Source organism: Ambystoma mexicanum, chromosome 4p (genome assembly GCF_040938575.1).
Source record: "Ambystoma mexicanum isolate Mex_15411 chromosome 4p, UKY_AmexF1_1, whole genome shotgun sequence".
Classification (NCBI taxonomy): Eukaryota; Metazoa; Chordata; class Amphibia; order Caudata; family Ambystomatidae; genus Ambystoma; species Ambystoma mexicanum.
Window position 1 is genome coordinate 1,248,212,406 of NC_090927.1, and position 24,760 is coordinate 1,248,237,165.

A 24,760-nucleotide genomic window follows, 5' to 3' on the forward strand; every position below is an offset into this window, starting at 1 on the left:
CTGCTGCAACTACACAGTCCCGGTGGAGACCTGCTGCAGTCCTGAGCTATCTACCCTTCAAACGACCAGAGAAGATCCAGTCCGGAGTCTTCTTCCCTTGAGCTTAGTGGGATTAACCAGCTCATATTCCACAGGCAGAGGATCCTCTTCTTGGTCGAAATCGCTGCATACAGCTGTGGTGTTCCGGATAGCCACCTGAAGAGCCTTTCCTGTTTTAAAGGAGCGCACCTTTAATTCACTGTTGCTTTTGCTGCTGCTGGCCTCATCCCTGGGTAGTGCAGATCGCTCCAGACGTCGTCCTTGTCCCCACGACTGAAGTCAAAGGAACCGTGAGTCTGCAGGAACTACCAGGAACAACTGCCATGGCACCAGCTCTTCTTCACTTGAATCGGGTACTGTTTCCGACCTCGAGGAACAAGGGTAAATCCCTTTTTTCCTCACTAAAGACTTGTCCTTATCTTTCACTCTTATAACTTTTGCTTCCTCTTGTGACAATATCCAAGTACTCCTGGCAATCTCGAATCGGGAACTGTACTAACCGTGTGATCCTCGACAACAGGAAACCTGTTCCACTTGACTCTGGCACAGGCCTATTGACTTTTATTCTCTTGTAGGAAAGTGTCCTCTGATTCTATCTGCCTTGACAAAAGTATTGCCTATGATTTGTATTCCCAACACTCTTGTGGTGTTTCATGTGCTAAGTGTGTTTTAACTCCGGTAACATTTCTTCCCGTGGGTATGCGTATCTTTAGTAACACATTACTGTCAAAAAGTGATCGCATCTGTCCCTCCGGTAACGTCTTTGTTTCACAATACCGGTCTGTCAAAACCAAAGGTACTTACCTTGAATTGTGCTGCACAAAGTGAATTGATTGTGTGTAGTGTATTCTACGTGTGGGTTTACATTAATAGAAGTGAAGTGTTTTACGAACAGATGGTCTAGAAATGAATGTACTTTTACTTTTCGACCAAAAACATTGAGTCAGTGTTTGCTTGAGTCACAGTAATTGTTACTTTGTTTAATCTCTACTACTGCTCATTTGATCTTGAGATAAGTCTGGCTGCTCCGCTACTGCTACCACTTTAACAGTGTAGTGCAGGCTTGTCCCAAAGGTGAACTTGTATTACCACTTGTAGTCTTAAATGTGTGTAGTGGTCCCTAAGGGCACTGCACAGGATTCTGCCTAACACTCATCCCTACACAGCAACTTTCATATCTGTATACGAAGAAAATGTATATAAGGTATACAAGAAACTATATATAATGTATAATGATGCAAAAAGATGTAAAATGACTTAATTGCCAAATGCCTGCAACATATGTAACTTGTACCGTGCCCAGATACCTGAGGGTTGGGAGCGCCATATAAATGAATAAACAATACAATATACAAATTGCATAGTAACAACGTCTAAAGTAAAAGAAGCAACTATAAGGAGAAGGGAGGTATTCTCCTCACCTTAATTAGAATAGTTGTAAGGTCAGAATTAGTTTTGGACAGCGGACTTGGTCATTTGGGCATTTCCTGATGAGTACTTCAGTTATTTACATAGGCAGGGAGCACCCACATAGTGATTGGTAGGCCTTATTATTTAATAAATACGTTTTTAAAATGTCATCACTGTTTACGCATCCTCCTCCTGACCCGCCACAGACCGCATAGCATCAATGTATACCTCAGTCACCTGGCCCATTTGGACTCCGTGTTCGTGTTGTCTATCTTGTCGAACTGCAGCGGTACCTGGATTGTGAACACTTCTGCAGGGGGGTGTGGATGCGGGTCTGGCCCGACCGCTAGGTCAGATGAAGAGGGTTCTTGATCAGACATGATGGTATTCTTGTAACACTTATTTGATTATGGTGCAGGTAGGCACCCTCTCCTCTTAGCATTGGATCAATGTGGGGTTGTTTATAGGCACATGATTTTGGGTGCAAATACCATCTTTAAAAAAAAGTTTTATTTGCAAAGCAGTTTAATTTAAAACGTTTTGCAAAAATGTGGTTACTTCCAAGATGTCCTCCCCAGTGTCTTCCGTCAGCTTTTGACATTACTGACCGGGAGCAGTTTTATTTTCAGACTATAGTCCCAGCCTCTTCTATTGAACCAAGTATTTCTGTAATAAATCTAACCGCTGCGATATATAATCTTGACATTCTTTCCTCTCAGCAGTATTTTCCATCTGGCAGGCCACTTTACAGAATCTACAATCCGGGCTGGTGGCCTCTCTACTGGCCCTGGCTGCTAGGATTTTTTGTTTTGTGCAAGTTCAGTCGGATTTTCATAAAATCTTTCGTGTATTGAGGGTCAGGGAATTTTCTTAGGTTGTCTGGTATGTGTCCCCTGCGTCTGGCTTTGATGGCTGTATTGCGGAATAGCTTATACCTACTTATTTCATCTGCTGTTGAAATAGAGTCCAGTGTTTCCTTTTTACTGTTCCTGGTGTATGCAGGTGATCTTCGCCTGATGCACCTAGTTCAGTTATTCTGGTTTTACATTAGGCTCCCCAACTTGCAAGTGCGTTCCTGTCTTCCTTCATCAGCGCTGTTCTGAATATTGCTAGCATCGGCGGTGCGTTTGAGTCGATACTTACCAAAGTAGTTAAGGTTCTTCCATTTCACGCTGCTTTTAGGGGGCAGAAGCCCAGCTCTTGCCTGATTACTTGGATTGGGGTTGCTCTTGGTAGCCCCAACACCCTTTTCCAGAAGATTCCTTCTAATAATGCCCAGTTTCTTTGGAAACCAGACTAGTGCTTCTGCCCCGTATGTTTGAGTCGGCACGGCTTTCACTTTATACATTTCCATGATGGGCAGGATGGAAAATTTGCGAAATCTGCATTTTATGATCAGTGCCTGGTTCGTGCTTTTCCATTCAAGGCGGTTCGGGTTTGTGTTTCTACCATACTGGGGGATTTTGCGCTTTCAATTTCTTCCTTCCCGATGGACCATCCCTGGCCGTGTTACTACTTTTGTTTGCCTTTCTTCCTTATCAAAATCTTTGGGGTTTTTTTGGAGTTGACTTGCAAGTTGTTTTCAGTTGCATAATCCCTCAGGGCCTTTGACTGCATCTTTAGCAGTCTGGTCTAATAGAACCAGGTCATCTACGTAGAGTAACAGCAGGATCCTGACCCCCCCAATTGTCGGTGGAAAACATAGAATTTTATCCATGGATTTGTGAAGATCTGAGATGTATAAATTGAAGAGGGTCTGTGCTAGCGGGCAACCTTGCTTTACTCCTCTCCATGTTGAAATGCTTCTTCGCAGCCATCCATTGGGGTTCAAATGTATTTTGATGGATGTGTTATAATGGAGGGGCTTTATTTGGGCCACAAGATCTTCTGGGCATCCCCAAGTTGTTAATTTTGATCACTAGCGCTCCCTGTCGATACTGTCAAATGCCTTTAGGAACTCGATGAAAGCCAAGTACAACTTCCCGTTGGCTTAGAAAGTTTTGTCCATCAAGGTTGATGGGGCTCATATTGGTGGTGCAGTGCCCAAGCCCTTGACAAATCCAGACTGGAAAGTGTCAAGGTGATTTGTCTCGCTGGCCCAGGTGTTAAGTTGTTTTAGAAGCAATGATGCATACATTTTTCACAACATGTCTAGCAAGGCAATCGGCCGGTAGTTGATCGGGTCATTTCTGTTTCCACTTTTAAAAATTGGAATCTCGTTAGCCATTGTCCACGAGACCGGTAATTTCTGGTGTTGCAATACATTCTTCAGGATTAGCTCCAACATTGTCACCCATGCCTCTGGATTCTTTTCAGTGATGCATTTGATAGTCCGTCTGGTCCTGGGGCTCAAGAATGGTTTGAGGGATTAGGTGAATCGGGTCTTCTCTCTCAAAATTCAGGAGCCATGCTTTTTGTGGTTGGAGCACAGTTCGAAAGGATGTCTCGGTGGGAGCATATGTTTCAAAAAAGGCCACCCAACCATCCTCTGACCCTCCGTTGATTTGCAAATGACTGGACTCCTGGTTTGACCGATTTAAGAGGCCCTGTATCTCTGCTGTTCTTGGAGCTAATGGATTTCAGCATCGATTCGGGTACTGCTGTATAATTCCGCTTTTATGTCTCCTGAACCATTTATGTAGTTGTTTTTTCAGTCTATTTACTCCCAAATACCAGTTAAGCGGGTTTACCCTTTTAGCTCGTCCGGTGTCAATCCTCATCTCTCATTTTCTTTCGACTATTATTTGGTTACATGCGTGTGCATACCCCTCTGCTGGCTTCACCTTATCCCCTATATTTTTTTATCAACAAGGGAATTAGAATTTAGCCATAGTTGGCTGGGTTCGGTGGTAACATGTTAGATGGGGTATCGATTTCGTCCTTAAGGGTTGTGATTGCCAGACAGACGCTGTCCTTCCTCAACCTGCAGCAGTTCGGTTTTTTTTTTTAAATTTAAATTTTTTATTTTCACAGTAAGCAAACATAAATAAATGTACAGCAGTCCATGAAATTCACACATCAACCAAGTGAAAGCAAAGTAATCAATTCGCCATAAACAATCCAAACATCATATAAACATCAAAAATAGAACAAGGAGGAAAGGAAAAGAAGAAAAAGAAAAGGAAGAAAGAGAATAAGAGCGTAGGAGTAGAAGACATAAAACAAAAATTTCAATGCAAAATACTATACCTCAGACAAAAGGGCATTACAAAAACCATCACACAAACTATAGGTATTATATATATTATGAGTGTTCAAGGGTAAGTACATAATACCCCAGATCAAAGATCAGGTTTATCCATATGCATCAAGAAAGCAGCTCCAAATGTCCCAAAATTTTTCAATGTCACCAGTGAGTTTGTAAATGGCTTTTTCATACGTTGAAACAGTAAGTAGCTCCTCCACCCAGTCATCGCTGTTAAATGAAGTACTTAATTTCCATGAACTCAATATGAATTTTTTTAGCAACCATGCATGCACGAAGCAACCAAACTCTCTTACCAAAGTCCATTTCCTCCAGAGAAGAGTCATCACCCAAAATCAGTAATGAAGCATTCATGGTGATTGTGACATCCAAGACCAGACTCAACCTCTCCCGAACCTTATCCCAGAATTGCCTCGTCTTGGGACAGGACCAAATCAAATGACTCAGAGATCCTCTCGAACATTTACACTTCCAGCAAAGATTGTTGTCCAAAAGTCGTCTCCTGAATAGTTTCTCCGGCGTCCAATAGGCCCTGAACAACAACTTACTTTTTTTTACCTCCAGGTCACCGGTCCCAGCCTGGTCTATTTCACGCATAGCCTTTGCCCATTTCATTTTTAAGATGTTGTCGTCACTAGAACTATGGATCATATCTCTAGACACAAAGATGTAATCTATAACTGAGGCTTGTGTTCCTCTTTTCCATGTTTGATTGCATTGTCCTGTTTCGAAGTGTCTGTTTATGATAAGCAGGTTTCGGCTTTTCATTAGGTCCATCCAGAGGTCTCCTCTTTGAATTGCATCTTTTGAGGCTGTCCCTAGTTCTTGAGCAGAATTTTGTTGGTCCTTGGCGCAGTTGTAGTTTACCCAAAAAGTATAATTGAGGACTCCTTTTGGTTGCATGCTTCATCCACCGCCTGGCCCACCACCTTTAGCATTTTGTTTGTGGAGCACCTAGTTGGATTAGAGTAGATGTTTATGGTAGTTAGGGTTTTTTCAGTGATCTGATTCGTCTTCCGTGGGCTCCCTTTGTGCCCCTGAACGGTTTGTTTGATGTAGGGGTCTCTGGTGCGGTGAAATTTTACTTCCATGTCTAATCCATTCCTAATCAGTCAAGAGGCCTGCGTGGGGGCGTCCTTTCCTACCCTTCGCTGCTGGTTCAGGAGAGTAGTGAAGCCGTCCAAGACTGGGCAATCCCGCAACCAGGTTTATTGTAAGCACACAGTGTTAGAATGGGACTAGTTCAATTCCACTTTAGCGAAGAGATGGGAAGAACCCCTTGTGTTCCATGAGATGAGCTAGGGTCTTCCTCTTCTTCACCAGGGGGTTGAGTTGGGAACTTCCTCTTCACCAGGGGCTGTCCTATTGCATGGAAGATGCTGGGGTGGCGGCCAACCAGGATCAGTTGTCCTCGTCTAAGGCTTGCTGTTTTGATGGTTCCACATTTCTCCTTGTTGGCGGGCTCCCCCGTTTCACTCTGCTGGGTTATTGTGTGTGTCAGCTGTGTGCCAAGGTGCTTTTCGGATGGGGTCTAGATGTGAACCTCACCCTGGGACCTTGAGGGTGTCTTTTCGGCGACCTAGCCCAGAATCGGGTGGGAGAACCACTGATCTTCGGGTATGGCCTGCGTGACGGCCTGCTTGTCTTTTTACTTTTATCGCTTGTATTTCTCCTCTCTTCTGCTACGTCTGTCAGATCATATCCTAGCAGCAGGAAACCTGCGGCTACAGAGAGCATCACATTTTCCACCACAATAGAGTGTAGGTGGAGCTGGACTGGGTCCATCCGTTCTTTCTCGAATTCTACAATTGCCAGATCATCTGTTAATTTGTCTAAGAGCCGGGATGATCAGCTCCAGACCTTTGACAACTACCCTCTCAAGTCTCAGAGAGCGCTCCAGTGGTCTGTGACCTAGTTTCCCCTCATTGATGTTCTAGAACCTGGATCTCCAGGCCTTACCTTTAGGTGTTGTCATTTTATAGGGTTTTCTATGTTGCTTGCTCGATCCCCGTTTAGCCAATGGTTGGCTATTAACCGGTTTGCTCCTTTTGTCACGTCAGCCTGGTTTTGGAGTTTGTGGCTCCATGCAGGTCTTTTTTTTTTTCTCTGGGGGGCCATCAGGGTGGTTATCCAGGATAAAGTAGACCTCTTTAAATCTCGTTGATTTAGAGCTGTGTTGCTCCTGCTCCAAAGCAAGAGCCACTGCTCTCTTCCTTCCGCCAAGGTTAAATCACTAGCATAAGTATCTGTGTTCTGGTAGCTCACCCTCTGGACGGTCAATGGTGATGTTGAGTCGGCTCGACTGGTCTGAGTCTTCACTCGGGTGTGTGTCTTCTCCATTCTCGAATAGGTTGAGAGGTTTAGAAGTGCATTTAGCATTTTGTCATTCAAAGTCATCCCTCTTCTCATTGAGTTATCTGCCAGGTTTAAGCCGTCAACAGTTTGTCCTATGTTTGTGCCCCAGTTGGTTGTCTTTTGCTTTTGAGGCCACTGCCCCAAGGTGTTGGTTCCGTTTTGCTTTGGATGGAATTTTCTCTTTTGCAAAGGTTTTAACAAGGACCCCATTTTCTGTCTTTGGTGCACTGTAGTTGGGCTAGCAGTTTGTTCTTCTCTTACTACTGAACACTGGGAAGGATTTCGGTATCCCGTTGTGTGGTTAGGTCGACCGCTGGCATATAATTGGGTAGTGTAGATTGCGTCTATACCCCTGTATCGCACGTACCCTAGCTGTTAAGCCTCATGTAGTTAGACCGGCTTCTTTCTGTTACTTCAGGTGCAATGGTGACTTGGGACTCCTTGGCAGCTAGATCCACTTGGCGCACCTCGGCTATCCCGTTTCGCAATGTGCCGATTATCTGCATTGGATTCCTTAAAGACATTCTCTTCTGCCTTGGCCCCGGTCAACCATGCCATCCTGCTTAACCACCTCTGTGATAACCTGGGTATCACTGATCATGCCCTGACCTGGCTGACCTCTTTACTCTCCAACCAACCCTCCAAGGTCCAACTTGGGTCCTTCCTTTCCTCTATCTCACTCTCTACTTGTGGTGTTCCCAAGGGGTCTAACCTCTCAGTAGCATTTCAACCAATACTTGGCACCTATCGCATCGTTGCTCTCTGGGACACTCGGCTCGGTTTTCAGGCTCTCCTCTGCCACCTCTTCTCCCTCTCTCATCTCCGACTGTCTGCAATCCAGGAGTGGTGTGCCGCCAACGACCTCTGCCTTAAGAGATCCTCCTCATCGGCACACCTGCAGATTCCTTTCACGTCACTCTGGCCTGCCTCCCTTTGCCTTCTTCCTTCTCCCACCTGTTAGACTAAGAACCTCGGGGTCATCTTCGACTCCACACTTTATTACCGTCTCTAAGAAGTCAAACTACCAACTGTACCTCCTCAGAGGTATTCTTCCTTTCCTCTCCTTTCCCAGAAGCTGTCTCTAGGACCCTGGTTCTCTCTAGGCTGGACTAGTGCAACAGCCTCTTTCTAAATCTGCCTGCTTCTACTCTCCGCCCTCTGCAACTCGAACAGGACTGCGAGACTTCATTGGCTCCCAATGGCTGCAAGGATTAAGTTCAAGACCCTCTGCATTGTCCACAAGCCCTTCTGGGGCCTGGGTCTGCAATACCATCAACTCTCTTCAGAAATACCTTCCTACTCGAGCTCTTTGCTCCTCCAACTCCCTCAGTGTCAGTCGCTTCTCCAAGAAACAAGTTGGTGGTAGATCTTTCTTCGGCTGGGGCCTCCCTCTGGAACAGCCTCCCTGCATCCCTGAAACTCGAGGAGAACCATCTTGGGTTCCGGAAGCACCCCAAGACCCTCCTCTTTGCTTCTGACTTCTCTCGTCCTCTCACCTGCTGATCTGTCTGCTACTGCAACTGGGCACCTGGCTACCCTCTGAATTCGGGCCCAGGTCCCTGCCCACCCACCTGCATACTCACACTGCCTCTTGGCAACCCTTGCAGTTGGGTCTGTATCTTCAACCCTACAGTCCCCTTACATGCACTTATTAGATACCCATTGTCTCCGCTTAATCTCTTGCACTTGCCTCCTGCTGGATGAGCAACTTGTTTGATCTCGTGTTCAGCACTTTCCACTCCTCCTCTGCCCCTTGCACTTTACTCCTCCTCTGCCCCTTGCACTTTACTCCTCCCCTGTCCCGTGCACTTTCCTCCTCCCCTGTCCCCTGCACTTGCGCGATCTCAATGTCACTGGGCCTAGTAAGATTGTTGTCCTGTCCGCCCTTGCCTTGTCGCGCCTTGAAACACTTGTGTATAGGCGCGCTATAAATATCATATCTGTGTGGCTGAGTTGTTCGAGCAACAGCTGCAACTGTCGGTCATAAGCTTTCTACTTGTTCTAGATTCTCCCGAAAGTTCACCTGCTGTAATAAAACCCTTGATGAAAATCATCCTTGAGTGAAGCATTGCCAATAAAGTCGATTGTTCATTCAAAGTAGCATTCATGGCCTCATAAAGGTTTGTGAAGATGGGCCATAGCAATGGTGATCACCAACATTTATCCGTAGAGATCTAGGCCAGATTTTCTTGGGTGGTTACTTTTTCTTTCCTGTTCGGTTATTTTCTGGGTCTTTGGTAGAATCTCGTGGTTTATACGGTGTATGGGCTCCCAGTGAGGCATCAGTTACAGCAGCGGTAACTGCCACTTTCCTTGCCCATGTTTTGTTCTGAAGTATTGGGTCCAGACACGATTATACTAGCGTTGGACCCCGTCATGTAGACAGTGGTCACTGGACTTTGGAATACTTGGTTAGCTGTGACCTCTTAATTTATTCCAGGTCCCAAGGTCACGTTACTCTGGTTTAGGTCAGTGTTCCCGCCAGTGTTCAATTCCCCTGGTTGAAATTCTGTACGCCCACTAGGTTGGCCCACTCAACCCCACCATCAAGTTGGTGTAGTTCGTTTAATACCTTGTACGCTAACCTTCATCCTTGTGATCTGCGATTCATTCGGTAAGGAGTTTTTCATTATGCCTACTTTGGATGATGTCTGTAGCCAGGATTGCTTGAGTAGATAATGCTATTATGGTGTCCACTCTTATTCATCGTTTTTCCAATTGCACGGATGGTGCGGAGACCACAGGGAGCGGGGGCCAATTGGGGAGTCCTCCATCAGGCATGCTGATTGATTAGGGGACGGAATGATCACATTAGAATGTATTGACTCTGCAATGTTTTCCGGCATTCCCAGCTCTGAATGAGCATTCACACCAGTCGTGTCGGCGCCGGCCATGTGGCTGGGCTCCGATGTGAAGTCTTCAAAGTTTCCGTTGGGCGGGGGGCCTTGCCGTTTGTTATGCCGCGGCAAGGGTGGATCGGCCATGCATATTGCAGGTTATTTGTTCAAACACGTTTTATTCCTCATTAAAGGTTCCGGCCCCACCCAGCTCTTGGTCTGTGGCAATGCTCTGAAGAGCAGGTGAGGGTGGGGGCCGGACCGCTGTGTATGTGCTCAGAACATTGGTACCAGTCGTTTTCCCAGGTATTTCTGTGGGCGAGTCTGTCCAGGGGCTGAGCATAGGTGGCGGGGACAGTAGAGCTGGTGAGGAAGATGAACATGGAACCATGGGGAGCCAGTCGTTCAAGTTTTACTGAGTCATGGCTGGAATGTTAGCCCCAGCCGATGTATCAGAATGGCTCCTGACCCCTGACTTACTTGAACGGTTGCTCCACGGCCTTGCAGAGTGTTGACTAGAGGTTTGCCAGCTGCGCAAGCTATGCGCTCTCAGTTCCTGCAGTCGCTCCCTCAAGTAGACTAGTCCAGCAGGCCACATTTGAACTGCTTCCTGGGCATGAATTCCCCCACAGATTGTTCCACACACTTCTTTTGTTCGTTTGAATAAACAGTCTCCGGCCGAGTCCCCAATCGCACTCGTCTGGAGTCGGCTGACTGGCAAGTGACTGGACTCTGCTTGGGGCTCGGCGCAGGCGCTCCTTGCCTGATGTCGGCTTACGTAGGTTCCTTTTCCTCAAAGCCACAGCAACCTATTTCATAAGTAACATTCAGCTTTCCAGGCACAGAGGTTTACTATCAAAGAGCAAGACTTAAGGAACTTTCAAGCTCTCATGCTGCCATGGTGTGTCATTAAGCAGAAAAGTACATACCAGATCTCCCTTTATCTTCTAAGACTTCTATGCGGCATAGTAGAAGGAACACACTGCAACTACTCTTCCCCCCGCCTCCCCCTCCCCCATGAAGACAATGCCATATGTTTGAGGGAAAAGTGTTGGCATTTAAAAAAAAACATTTTGGTCCATCCCAGAAGTTATCCAATGCCATGCTTCTAGACCAATGTGAAAGTGTCTCCAATTCCTAAATTGTCTATCGTAAAGACAGATCTAGCTATTGAGAAGTGGCAGGAGGATTTCTAGGATTAAGATTTGCCTGGGGTATTACCTGCCAGCCTATGTGACATGTGATGCCAGCAAACCCTCGCTTTCAACATATTTTGTGGTTGTATTTCATCCCTGTAGGCTTCAAGAGTGGCACACAGATGCATGTCATTGTTGTCAACGCAGTGGAGAGGAGGCAGATCTAGTATACATGTTGGCCAAAATGGAGTGAAGTTCTAAACCAAAAGCTCTGCTTTAACATGCCACTCCAACACTGCCATGCAAGTCCAGATGGATCGTTCAATGGTACAAAGTGCTGGTCTCTTACATGAAGCCAGTCTCCCCTTTGGAAGTTGTTTTTGGGGGTGTTCAGGGGACAGAGGGGTTTGTTGGTAAAATGACAGCCGGATCCAGCTGCTCCTTTCAAACACAGGTTTCACTTAAATTCACGCCCAACGTTGGAGGGCATGTGCCGACTAGGTCCCCCTTGTTGGCTGCCATTTTGAATTTTGGACTGTTCGTCTCCTGGCTTAGTAGTTTTAGTTGGCCTGTATGACTTTCTGCAGTCAAGAATATCAGTAAAGTAGAATTTCTTATTTATTTTTTTATTTGCTTTTCTTATTTACTTATGGAACAATGTTTCTGTGCCACATGTATTCTCTTAATTAAATTAGAGGAAAAGGCAACATCAAAAAGACAATGGGCACACTGGAAAATAGAAGGTAATCATAATGATATATTGTGCCTGTTCTGAATCTGCTTCTTTTCCTTTGTCCAGCATCCAGAGTCGTCTGGATTTGAAAAAGAAACTGAATTGCAAGCCCTTCAAGTGGTACCTGGAAAATGTCTACCCTGAATTAAGGTAAAGATTAAAATTGCAACTTCTATTTAGAAAAAACGATGCTTCCCCAAAACCTCAGAAATTGCTAAAAAAGTGCTTTGTCCATTATGTTGTAGACCTTTGTCTTGTTAAGAATGTTCTGTGGTACACATTAATAGATGAGGGTTGTTAAGACACCTTCAACCAAAAAGCTTAACAAATTCCCCATTTAATTAGCTGATTGTTTTAAAAGACTACTTGCAGTTCATCTAATGGAATTTTGAGCTTGAGTGACCTTTGTACTTGCTGCTTTTTTTAACGGCCATCTCTACAACACTAACCCCTAAGATGAAGGTGTTCCTGAAGGACATTGTGAAGGTCATCCCCCAGGTGGCGCCGCCGGAGCCCCCTCCTCCAGGGGGTACTCCTGTTCCTCCTGCGCTCCTGGTGTTGGCCCCTCCACCTCCTCCTGTACCACCACCGCCGCGTCCCCTTCAACAGCCGTGGACCGGTCTCTGGCTCTGGTCTTTGGGGGGACCCCTCCGGCACCTGTGTCCCAGGCCAGGATTCCTCTCCCCTTGTGATAAGGGAGGGGGGGGGTGATGACTAGGATAACCGTGACTACCCGGACGGACGATGAGCCCTCTGCACCTGTTAAGGCCTTTCGTGACCACCTCCAGGGCCATGTGCAATTCTTGGAGGTCCCTCTTCCTGAGGAAGCCTCTCAGGATTCTGGTGTGCTAGCAGAGGTCTTGGTGAAATGCACCATGATCCGGTTTGGCATTCCCCTCCAGAAGGATGTCCTGCAGGTGGTGCGAAAGGTCTAGGATAAGCCCAGGGCCTGCGCCTAGATGAACAAGAAGTTGGACAGCAGGTTTAGACTAACAGACGGGGAGCCAATCCTCCTTGCCTCCCACCCGCAGCCCCATTCCTCTGTGGTGGCCGTGACCTCTCTGTATTCCAAACCATTGTCTTCCTCCATGGGAGACACCTCCAGTTGCCTCTCCAAGGAGGACCATGTCCTTGAGTCCGTGGGAAAGCTGTTACTCCATCTCAGGACTGCATCTGCGGCAAGCCAACGCAGACGCTCTCTTGGCTGTGGCTAACCATAAACTGTGGCGGGAACCCGTGGAATTGTTTACCATCCTCCCCTCAAACAAGCAAGCCTCCTTCTAGGCAGGTCTGGCAGATGCCTGTGCTATTGCGCAGGACCTCATGGAGTCTTCAGTCCCTCACAGTGACACAGCCAGCAAAGGGCTGTGCTTGGGGGTCGAGATGAGGACGGCGTGGATGCACGCCACAAACTTTTAATCTGACATGCAGGAGCGGATCCGGGATCTGCCCTTTGACGGTGTGGACCTTTTACATTTGTCCAAAGAAAAAACCCCCACTCAAACCTTAGTCATTGGCCATCCAGACAAAACCAGATCAGAAATCCTTCCCTCAGTCCCAGGGTAGAACTGAGTTCAAGCCCTGTGCTTTCTCCACATTCAAGGGGTTCTAAGACCGAGGTAGACAGGGGCCTAACGGGTGGCCCAGCGACAACAGGAAGAAGAAACAAGAGTACGTTGCATGTGTTTTTTCGCTCCCCCCTCCTCTGCCCCGCCCTCTGACCACCAGAAGCAGTGACGTCACGGCCAGAGAACACAGCTCGCCTGTGGGGGGCTGTTTGTCTCTGTTCCAGGACACCTGGAAGTGTCTCTTCAGCAACCCGTTGATCCTCTCGGTAGCCTCCACGGGCTTCAGCCTTCCTTCCTCTTCTTCAGATTGGGTCCCCAGCTCTTTTTTACGGGGGGTCCTTGCACTCTTGGAGATGCAGGCGATAGAACTGGTTCCTCTTGTAGATGGGGTGGGGGGCTTTGGTTACTATTCCAGGAGTTTTGCGATGCCTGCGAACAACCAGGCTGGCCTGAGGGTAGTCCTGGACCTGTCATTTCTAAATCTGTCATTACCACTAGAAGGCTTAAAGATCATTACTCCCATGCACATAGCAGAGTCTGTGTGAAGGGGACTGAAGGTGTTCCCTGAACCTCAAGGATGTGCACCTGCATGTGGCCATCTATAAACCACATCGGAAGTTTCTGTGGTTCACAATTATGTCGTGCCACTTTCAGTACAAGGTTCTGCTCTTTGGCCTGAACTCAGCCCTGCGTATTTTCACAAAGTTGAATGCAGTGGCGGGCCTCCTGCTTGGAGGGCCATTATCTGTTCCCTTAGTTGGACGACTGGCTGGTGAGTGAGGGGTCACCCGAAGGGGCGGTACACTCCTGCCAGAGATTGGCAGAGATCCTTCATCAGCTGGGATTTTCCCTCAACCAGAGGAAATCCCAGTTATGCCTGTCTCGGGGAACTGGTCTTGCTAGGGGTACGTTCGATCACTACTGTTCAGCAGGTGTTCCCCAGGTCTGAGAGGCTTGTGTCCCTACACAAGGCAGTGGGGCACTTTTTGGCCAACTCGACCACCTCAGCATGGTGGTTCCAGCACATTCTGGGCCTGATGAACTCCTCACTGTACAGCACGCTCGCCTCAAGATGAAGCACCTCCAGCTCCACCTGGCAGCCCATTGGGATCAGGAGACGTGATCTCAGTCGGATAGGATCACAATACCACTGCTCCTGCTGCCCGATCTTCGCTTATGACTGATAAATGACAATGTTTCGGTGTGACTCCCACCACCCGCCCGGATCCTACTCGGGTGGTGATGACTGACTCCTCTTTCGGGCTGGGGGGGGAGGGGGCAACTCTGGATGGCTACGAGATTCAAGGCGCATGTTCCAGGACAGAAGCCCTCCTGCATATCAGTCTGCTCGATCTCTGACCCTCAAGGCGTTTTTGCCCCTCGATCAGGAACTGGGCTGTTCGGTTCAGGATGGACAATTCCACTACATTGTTTTATCTGAACAAGCAGGGTGGCACCTGTTCCCCTCGCCGCTGCGTGGAAGCGGTATCGATCTAGGAATGGGCCATGACAGAAGGGGATTTGGATTTCTGCAGTCCACCTCCCAGGGGACAGCAATGCCTGGGGGGACCAGTTGAGTCACTTGGGATCCAACACCTATGAGTGGGAGTTGCACAGCGACTCCTTGTTCCCCCTGTTCCAGCGTTTGGGGGGGGGGGGGGGGGTTGTTCACCTTGATTTGTTTGCATCCCCCCTGGAATGCCAAGGGGCCCCCAGTTTGCTTCATGGACAGGTCGGGGGTCACTGCACGATGCCTTCCAGATTTGTTGCCACAGCCACAGGTGTTGTGTGTTTCCGGCCACCCGCTGCTCCAATGGACTCTCTGCAAGTTCTGGGCCTCCGTGGGTTGCACCCTCGTACTGGTTGCCCCCACTGGCTTTCCAGACCCTGGTTTTCGGATCTGCTGCAGTTGTGCTCCCAGGGTCCCGGCCAACTTCCCATCCCCAGCAGGGGCTTCCTGACACAGCAGGGTGGTGCAATGGAACCTCCGGACCTGGCCAAACTGGCTGTGGCCGCCTGGTTCCGGATCAGCTGAAGCTTCAGCATGCTCAATTTTCAGATGACAACTGGGCCATCATTCAGGAGTCTTTAAACTCTGTCCCAGTATAGTTGCAAATGGACTAAATTCTGCCATTGGGCTTGTGACAAGGGGCTGGACTCTGGCACTCATCCTCTGGATGACATTCTTGCTTTTTAGGCGCACCTGGTTCACTCTGGAGTTCAGGTGGATACTTGCCGCACAAATTTGGCGGCCTTCGGGGCTTACAAGAATTCCCCTGAACTTGTGTTCTCGGCAGCCAACCCAGTGGTTTAGGCTCACCATGAAGGATTGTCTAGGCTTTTTCCTCCTTTGCATAGACCTCATCCAGTGTGGGACCTCAGTGTGGTTCTTGCGGCTTTGCAACGCAAGCCATTTGAGCAGATGGCTTCTGTTGACACCGGTTTGGTGACGCTAAAGACTGTTTTATTAGTGGCTCTCACCTATGCGTGCAGGGTTGGTGAGCTGTAGGCGTTGTCTTCGTGCGAGCCCTTCACGTTTCCCAACAAGGTGTTAGGCAGAATCCCGTGCAGTGCCCTTAGGGACCACTACACACAATTAAGACTAGAGGTGGCAATACAAGTTTTACCTTTGGTACAAGCCTGTACTACTATGTTAAAGTGGTAGCAGTAGCGGAGCAGCCAGGCTTATCTCAAGAGTCTGAGCAGTAGCAGAGATTACACAAAGGGACCACAATTACTGTGACTCAAGCAAACGCTGACTCAAGGTTTCAGGTAAAGAAAATATAAGTACATTTATTTTTAAACCGTTTCTTATAAACACAACACTTCTATTCAAAACTACACGAAAAATATACTACAACTAACCGATTCACTTTGTACGGTATAACTCAAGGTAAGTACCCTATGTTTTAACGGTCGGTGTTGTGAAACAAAAGACGTTACCGGGAATACACTTGCAATCACTTTTTGACAGTAATGACAGTTCGGTCTTACTAAAGAAATGTGTATCCGCGGAAAGAAATTTTACCGGGGCAAAAACACACTTGGCACTTGAGATACCCAGAGAGAGTTGGGAGCAAAAATCATAGGCAATACTTTTGTCAAGGCCGACAGAATCAGAGAACACTCATGGACAGAAATTCAAGAGTAAATAGGACGGAGCCAGTGTCAAGTGGAACCGGGTTCCTGTTGTCGAGGATCACACAGTCTGACAGTTCACGATTCAACCTAGCCAGGAGTACTTGGATATTGTCAATGGAGGAAGCAAACATTATAAGGAGGGAAGATAAGGACAAGTCTTGTAGGAGGAGAAAAAGGGATTCACCTGATTTCCTCAAGCAGAACACAGTAACTTATTCATTGAAGAAGCTGGTGCCACAGCAGTTGTTCCTGGTAGTTTCCTACAGACCCACGGTTCCTGGAGCTTCGGCAAGAAGGACGTCGTCTGGAGGGGTCTGCACCACACAGGGCTGAAGCCGACAGCAACGACGGTGAATAAAAGGTGTGCTCCTTAAAAACAGGAGAGGCTCGTCAGATGGCTATCCGGACCACTACAGCAGTGTGCAACGATTTCGACCACGAAGAGGATCCTCTGGCTGAAGATGAGCTGGTTATCCCCACCAGTATCAAGGGAAGAAGACTCCAGACTGGATCTTCTCTGGTCGTCGAAGGGTAGATGGCTTAGGACTGCAGCAGGGCTTCACCGGGACGGGATAGTTGCAGCAGCCGACTTCTTCTCCGCTTCTCTTCGGTCCCTTGTAGTTCCAGTGGCGACTCTGACTTCTAGCCCAAGATTCCTGCCTTTTATGCGAAAATCCCCCATTCTCACAGCCTGGCTGTCAATCACGCAGCACTGGGGTTGTCCAGCCCGGACAACCACCTCAGCCAATCATGGCAAAGTGTGACTTGGGTTCCTAAGATACCCTGTGCAGGAGGTGACTACACCCCTCCCTCACATTCAGCCCACCTAGACACCCAGGCGCCTAGAGGAGGGCTTCTTGGCAGAAGCCCGCCAAAAGACAGTGAACAAAGAAGGCAAACCTGGTTTGCCGCGCAAAGTAAAACACAAGAAGGACTTTAATAAAATGAAATGGCGAATAAACCCAACCAGAGCCAAAAGAAAAAGTATTTGGTCAAGCAGGTTTAAGTTCGAGGCTAATATAATAGCCTAAAACAATACCACGTTTATATAGTATAATCGCGGTAGAAAAGTTAGGGTAGGTACCACTGCCACCAGCCAAGCCTAAATGTTAAAAGAGCGCAACAATGCTCTAGGAGGTACAGATAAAAAGGGCCAAGGATTAACCCTTTCCAGTACTCCATATAAAATGGGGTGTACTGGATCTGTGGTTAAATGACTGTAAGTTAATGGCAACTTTGCCCTTTTCTGGGGAACAGTAGTTGGCTCCAGAAATGGAGTCGGTGGGAAGTCTAAAAGACCACCCTGTGTCACTGCACTGAAGGTGCTGTGTAATACACAAAAGGGGGCTACTGAAGTGGTATACTCCAGAGCCCACAATCACCAAAAACAGATGAAATACACATGGCAAAACATGGGTAAGAGTGGGAGAAAAGCTCACACTCTTACCAAGTGGAAAAAATAACTCCAGAAATCCAGCAAAGCTGCTGAGGAACTCACTAGGTAAGGGAAATTAGCCATTGAATGAGAACTCTCCCTAACACAAGGTCATCTTGCGCACTGGGCCACATTTCTTGCTCAAGGTGGTCTTTCCATTTCATCTGAATCGGAAGATCTGCCTGCCAGTGTAGTTCCCGAACTCGCAGTCCGAGGCAGAGAGCGCCCTGCATTCCTTGGACCTCAAGAGGGTCCTCAAGCTTTATCTTTCTCTGACAAAATCCTTCAGGAAGTCTGAGGCACCGTTTGTGGCTTTTGGGGGCTCTTTCCCCTGCTCTCTGGCTTCTAAGGCTTCCATCGCCCGTTGGATGGTTCAGGCCTTTTCGGCTGTCTGTAAATCTGTGAGGGGATTCATGCTCATACAGTCAGAGCCAAGGACACAGCCGTCATGTTTCAGAGACACGATTCTTGGAAAGTCATCAGCAAGGCAGCTATTTAGGCCACTGCATCGGCTTTCTGTAAGTATTATTCCCTGGACACCATCTCCAGGTGAGATGCAAAGTTTGGTCCGGTGGGTCTGAAGAACCTTTTTGCTTCAACCTAGGTCTCTTGTTCGTGGAATCGCCCACAAGGATGGTGGAAAGATTATGGGACGTATGAATAAAGTTACTCACCGTAGTGACTAGAGTACTCAATGTCCCCATACCCCCATATATCCCACCCACCTTCCCCCGCTTGTATGCCAAGGGCTAATATTTTCAGATGTTCTAGATATCTAAGCGTCCAATGTGTTCAAAGGGGACTGAAGTGAGGTGCCGGCGGGCTGGGCGTTCCACGCCAGTTGACGCCCTCCCCTTCTCCCCCCACGCACTATACTAAATTTAAAGAGGAAGCTCACATTTCAGGCTGCCAAAGATACCGGTACCATCCCATGTTAGGGAACACACAAAGGATGGCGGAAAGGGGACGAAGGGACTAGGAGTACTCTAGTCACTACGGTGAGTAGCTTTAATTTTAACCTTATCTTTACAAACATTGCCTAGTGATCAAAATGCTCACTTCAGTCCTACTCTTTTTAAGTGCATTAGCATTTATCAACTGATAATTTCGGGAGCCATTCTGCAAATGTACAGCTTCTCACAAAGGTGGGATGCACATGCCTGCTTTCATGTCCGCCACATACACATTTATGAAACATCTAATTACTGATTTGAATGTGTGTGCTGCTAAGAAATGGTTGCACATGTAAGGAAATGCATTGGATTTCTTTTATGCTCGCTATCTTCAGTACTTTAATTGGTTGCAGTGAGGAGAGCCATTGAACAGTACAAGAGTTCACTGTTATTTTCATAGAAATTATTAGCTTTTAGTGGTGATCAATCTTTTTTTTTGTTGCAGGGTGCCTGATCACCAAGACATTGCCTTTGGTGCACTGCAGCAGGGTACTAACTGCCTTGATACATTGGGACATTTTGCAGATGGAGTTATTGGAGTATATGAATGTCACAACGCAGGCGGAAACCAGGTATTACAAAGTTGACTTTCTATGCTGTTTGTGTAATATTTATAACTCCTACTGTAAAATACTCCATGTTTGTGGCATTGGTATGGATTTCTTTCTCCAAAGTTCAGCACTTACTCTTCTAGACCGCCAATCATAGCATAGACTTGTACGGAAACCTCTCTAAAATCAAGCTTTCCACTTCATTTCTGTCTGGATTGTAAATCTGCTCACGACCCAGTTGGGGAACTTTGTCATGATTTCTATCCAATGGATCTTTGATCACCTCCCCTAATTAGATGGGTATTGATTGCCTGTGGCGTCAAAGCACTTTTGCATTTCCCATGTAATATTAGCCAGGGTTTTTCTCCCCTCCAGTTTGGAGTATTTGGAGCATTTTATTTTCCTTTGACTTGAAACCATTGTTTCAAACTTTGCTGACATTAAAACTCTGCAGCTTCTCAGGCATGGATTTTAATTTGTGTAGTTAAAGGCTCTTCAAAAAAATATAGTTCAAGATCTTGCATAAAGTTCTCCCTATTATACCACCTGAGGGGAGAGGATGGGCAGGTTTTCTCAATACATTCTGGTACCCAAGAAAGGACGACTCCTCCATCCCATTCTGGACTCCGGGCTTTGAGCAAGTTCCTGAGGAAGGACAAGTTCAGGCTGGCGCTCTTAAAAGGAATTTGGTGCTCTAGAACTGGCTGGTGTTGCTGGACCTACAGGACGCCTATTTCCACATGCTGATCCATCAGAAGCGCAATTGATTCCTGAGATTTGTCATCGGGGATACTCTTTCAATTCACAATGCTCCCTTTTGGCTTAACCTCCGCTCCTAGGGTTTTTCGACAAGCTGGTGGTGACTCAATTCCAGGAGATCCGGTGTCAACGTATTCTCTTACCTGGATGACTGGCTGATCCGGGGAAAGTATCCAGAGCAGGTGTCAATGCTGCTCGAAGCAACCTAGTCACTGCTTCACAGTTTGGGCTTCTCCATGAACTTCTAGAAGTCCCATTTCACACCAACACAGAGGCTCCAGTTCATCGGGGTAGTCCTGGACACCCGGGCAGGGAAGACGTTTCTTCCCTAGGAGAGAGCCCCCAGTGTCAGACTATCTTTTCCAGAACCGCAGCAGCTTAAGTCGCTTGCTTCCTCTGCCTCCTAGGCCTAATGGCCTCATGCATCTTTCTGGTGCCAGAAGGCACGTTACACATGCGATCCCTTCAGTGGCTTTTGAAGGAACAGTGGTTCTAGTACTTCAGCAACATGAACATCCTCAGGGTGTCGAATTCAGTGGCAAACAACCTCTCATGGTGGGCCAGCAGGGAGCGCATATTGACAGGGGAACCCTTTTGGCCACAGTGGCCACAGGGCCAGGTGGTCACGGGTGCATCCCTGAAGCACTGGGCCCTCACTGCGTGGCTCTAGGTGAGCGCTTAACTTGCATAACATTTTTTCTAGCATAGATGAGAAACACAATATGCAATAAAAACAAACCTCCTCAAGTTAAACATTTGAGTGACCTTAGAGTGTGTGCATATTGGCCATAAACAAAGTTCTTGTTTCACCACATTGTAGTGTCCATACTGCTCATCTTTACTTCTGTTTTATATTCCTAACTGAAGGTTGATCTGTGTACAAAGGCCCACCACTCTTCTCAGTGGATCCCCTTCACGCCTTTTTCAGTTACTGGATCAAATGGGTGGATCAGAACTGTAATATATTATCCAGGAGCATAGTTCAGGGGCAAGGTGTCAGTCTTGGAAGCAAGACAATGCAGAGCAACACAGGTTTCAATCCTGGTGCCGTGCTTAGAGACTTGTCTCTGGTTTGAAGTGTTATAATAAATATATTTCACAATGTTTTACCTGTAGCCTTCTTTGTTCTGCTTGTGTTTCTAGTCTACATATGACGCTGACTGGGATTTCAGACTGGCACTCGGGCTTAGCATAAACCATTGTCATTGTCCTGGTACATCTTGCCAGAGTGTCTGCTTCCAAGGCAGTAAAAATGTGATGAGCCCTTCCTTTAGGTTAGTGAGAATTTAGTAAGTGAATCTTCAATACTTGAGTCTTCACCATATAAACCTGTTTGCAACCAGACACAAAATTCCAAGTGCCTTCAATATCTATCTTTGGACATCCAGGTCCACAACTTGATTCCCTTTGAGTCATCCACATCTTTCAGACCTTGAATCGCACCCAAAACTGTTAACTTATTCTCTTATCCCTATTTGGTCCTGTCGGACCTTTACTCTTTTCTGATTGCAGGAGACCAATAAACTCCTCTGCATCCCTATGTTAGTTTTGGGTTGCTTTGTGATGTCTTGGGGCTTCATCCCAGGTTTTTTTTCTCAAATTTAATAACCGAAGAAGTTGATAAGTCATATCTGTTTTTTGGTAACTAGCCGTCGCTCTCCCAATGTCATACCCTGGGCTGTGTTGGATCCTGTCTGAACTCTATGTACGCTGTATAGTACCGGAGAGACTTGGGACACTGTGACACCATTGCACCATGTGGTTGTCAAACAACATGTGGCACTTTGTCCGTAACAGGATTACAGCTCACTGCTACATTGTGACAGTCACATCTATCTGCATAGCTAGGGTGATATTTGCATGCTGCAGTCCAGACACTCTAATGAGTCATAGCCTGCTTACTTGGACGCAGTTTTGTGTTGTCTTTCCCTGCACCCTGACCTGTATGCTGTGAGAGACTGACATGGAATGCTGTGTGTGAGAACGTTAGGTTCTGAATGGTTCTGTGATGTTAGTTGAGAAGATGGGTTGACTGACAAAGGATGCCGGTGGATGTCTGTCCATGTAACTTACCTGATGTGGCCTAAAGGTTTTCCTGTACTGGGAGATGGCACTTAGTAAATATGTTTCCTGTTACTACACTGGTGTCAGCGTCATGCTAAGGGCCATTGGGTCCGGAAGGAGCGGACAGAGACTTTGTGGTGCTTGGGGCCCTAGCCTGCAAGGGGCAGATGGCAAGATCACTGCTAGGGTCTGAAAGTTGCTCAGAATGTGAGAAGAGGGGGCTACAGACAGCAGTGCACAGACAAGTGTTGCAAGGGGCAGCACAACATAGGAGAGAACCTCTGGTCTGTGGTGTGTACTGAGAAGCCAGAAGGGACGAGCAACCACTGCGTGAAGATGCATTGATCGGTTTGTCTGACTGTGGCTGCAGAGGAGGCCGGCACTGGGAGTGGATGCATTTGTAGCAGGAGGCCAGTTTGAGCTATTGGGGCAGAGAGCTGTCCTGCGCTGAATCTCACCAACACTGGTAACATCTTACAGGGCTCCTTTGATGTTCGTGATCGGCTGGATCGTTCTGCGAGGGCCATTTCGTCCAAAGTTCTGAGCATCTCTTCGGACAAAGAGCTGTGGGCTGAGGAAAGAACCTAGCAACGTTCTGATAACGTTGCAACGTTATTGTGCTGAATGAAAGCCCTGGGGGCTGTTGGTTGAAGTTTTATTTTTTCTACATGCCAGCGAGTTGGTGTGCTGGTATGGTGCAGATTCCTATTCATTCAAGCACGACACTGACAGCAGTGTAGGAACAGGAAACATCTTTACAATGTTCCAGGTACAGGAATACATTTAGGTCACATCAGGTAAGTTACTTGGACAGACATCCCCGGCATCCTCTCTGTCAACCCCTCTCCTCATCTGACATTCACAGAACCATTCAAAACATAACTTTCTCACACACAGCATTCCATGCACAGAGGCAGGGTGCATGGAAAGATAACACCATATCTTCCCCCTTAAATACCACAAGACACCACCAGAAGCAAGAGACACACATACAGCACACGCAACACATGAATCTCTGCTTTCAAAACAATTGCTCCCAACAACGCACCCACACAAACCTTGAAACTATCCTTATCCTTATTCAGTGGGACAATATGCACCATAAAATGACACACCTTTCCTCTACGACGAAGGGATATACACTAACTACAAACAAAGAATACCACCGCCAAACCATTCAACAACTTCAGGCTTCCAGCCCCAAACCACACAAGCAAAAACCATGCCGTATTAGCATGTAAAGTGTTCCCCGGAAGGCAAGGAGAACTGATCTCCTAAACACCTCTCCACTACAACATACCAGGGTACCCCAGAGGGCACAGAGAGTGGTAAACAGCATCGAAATTGAAATGGGTAGGGCAGATGGGTAGAGCTACTGAGCAGAGCTGGTATCAAGTCATTTTTTCGAAGCACAAACTTCCAAAAACCAATCCTGAGAATACATCCTTTCAAAAAGCCATTCTTTAGAATAGTCATATTCTCAAAACAAAAAAAAATCGAATATGATATCTAAATGAAGGTAAGTATTAGTGCAGGGCTGGGGCCAGGGTTAGGGTTTGGGTTGTGGCTTGGGTTATTTTAGGGGTTAAAATGGGGATAGGGTTAGGGTTGGGGTTTGGGTTAGTTTAAGGGCTATGTTAGGGTTGGGGCCAGGGCAAGGGTTTAGGGTTAGGATTGGGGCTTGGGTTAGGGCGGGGGGGTCGGGGGGTGATGGTTGGGGGAACCTCCCCCCCCAATATACACAAACTTTAAAATGTTAAAAGGGGCTGGCCAGTGCTGAAATTTCAACACTGGACAGCTCCTTGTAACGTTTTAAAGTTACAAAAAAAGCATTGAAATGCTACTTTTAACATGTGAAAGTGCATTTCAATTGAAAGCACTCCATGTCTATTGTCGATGGATTGGTTTTGGAAGAAATGCATTTTTGCATGTTAAATATAGCTTTTCGGAACTTTTTCTTTTCAAACTTTGTGTTTGAGGGTTTAGTGATTCAGAACTTTGTTTTCGAAAGAATCACTATAAACCGCAAAGCTAGGAGCCATGGCAAGGGATTGTTCGCCAGGTCATGGATCCTGCCAAGATTACCCAGTGCAACATAAATTGGCACAATAACTGGGCCTGAGAGAAGAGGGGGCGGTACAGGGAACACCTGAGTAAATCAACACTGAATTGCAGTTATTTCTGCGTCCTGCTTGGGTTTAATTCGCAGGCCTCTGTAATACAGGCCAAAAAGATGTGCACTTCTGTTGTATGGTCTAATTTGAAGAGGGCCTAAACAATGAAAAGATTTCTTTTTTATGGCAGTTACCTGGCACGAAGAAAGCTTGTTACAGCACAATGCAGATTTTTATTCAAATTTAGTTTACTAGCCTAAATACCATAGTCAACAAGAAGTACTCTTTGTACTCCCTTAAAAAAAAAGGAAATCCCTTTCATTCCACCAGTCAGAATTAGGGTGCAAATACCCCTACCTCAGAATCTTATGTGGATCTCTCCACTTTTGTTTTCTGGTGCATTTAACAGGTGCCCTCGCAACTTGCTGGACTTCTATTCATTTTGCAATGTTAGCTTGTT

General features: G+C 46.9%; 1 protein-coding gene across 2 annotated transcripts in view; it reads left to right on the forward strand.

The window, feature by feature from the left end:
- Nucleotides 1-24,760, forward strand: part of GALNT2 (polypeptide N-acetylgalactosaminyltransferase 2) — a 762,087-nt gene that overhangs the window by 698,356 nt on the left and 38,971 nt on the right. For both annotated transcript variants that reach the window (XM_069606912.1, XM_069606911.1), the window contains 2 exons: nucleotides 11,782-11,865; nucleotides 19,258-19,384. In XM_069606912.1, coding sequence (XP_069463013.1) covers nucleotides 11,782-11,865; nucleotides 19,258-19,384 — 211 coding nt within the window. The remainder of the gene's footprint in view (nucleotides 1-11,781; nucleotides 11,866-19,257; nucleotides 19,385-24,760) is intronic.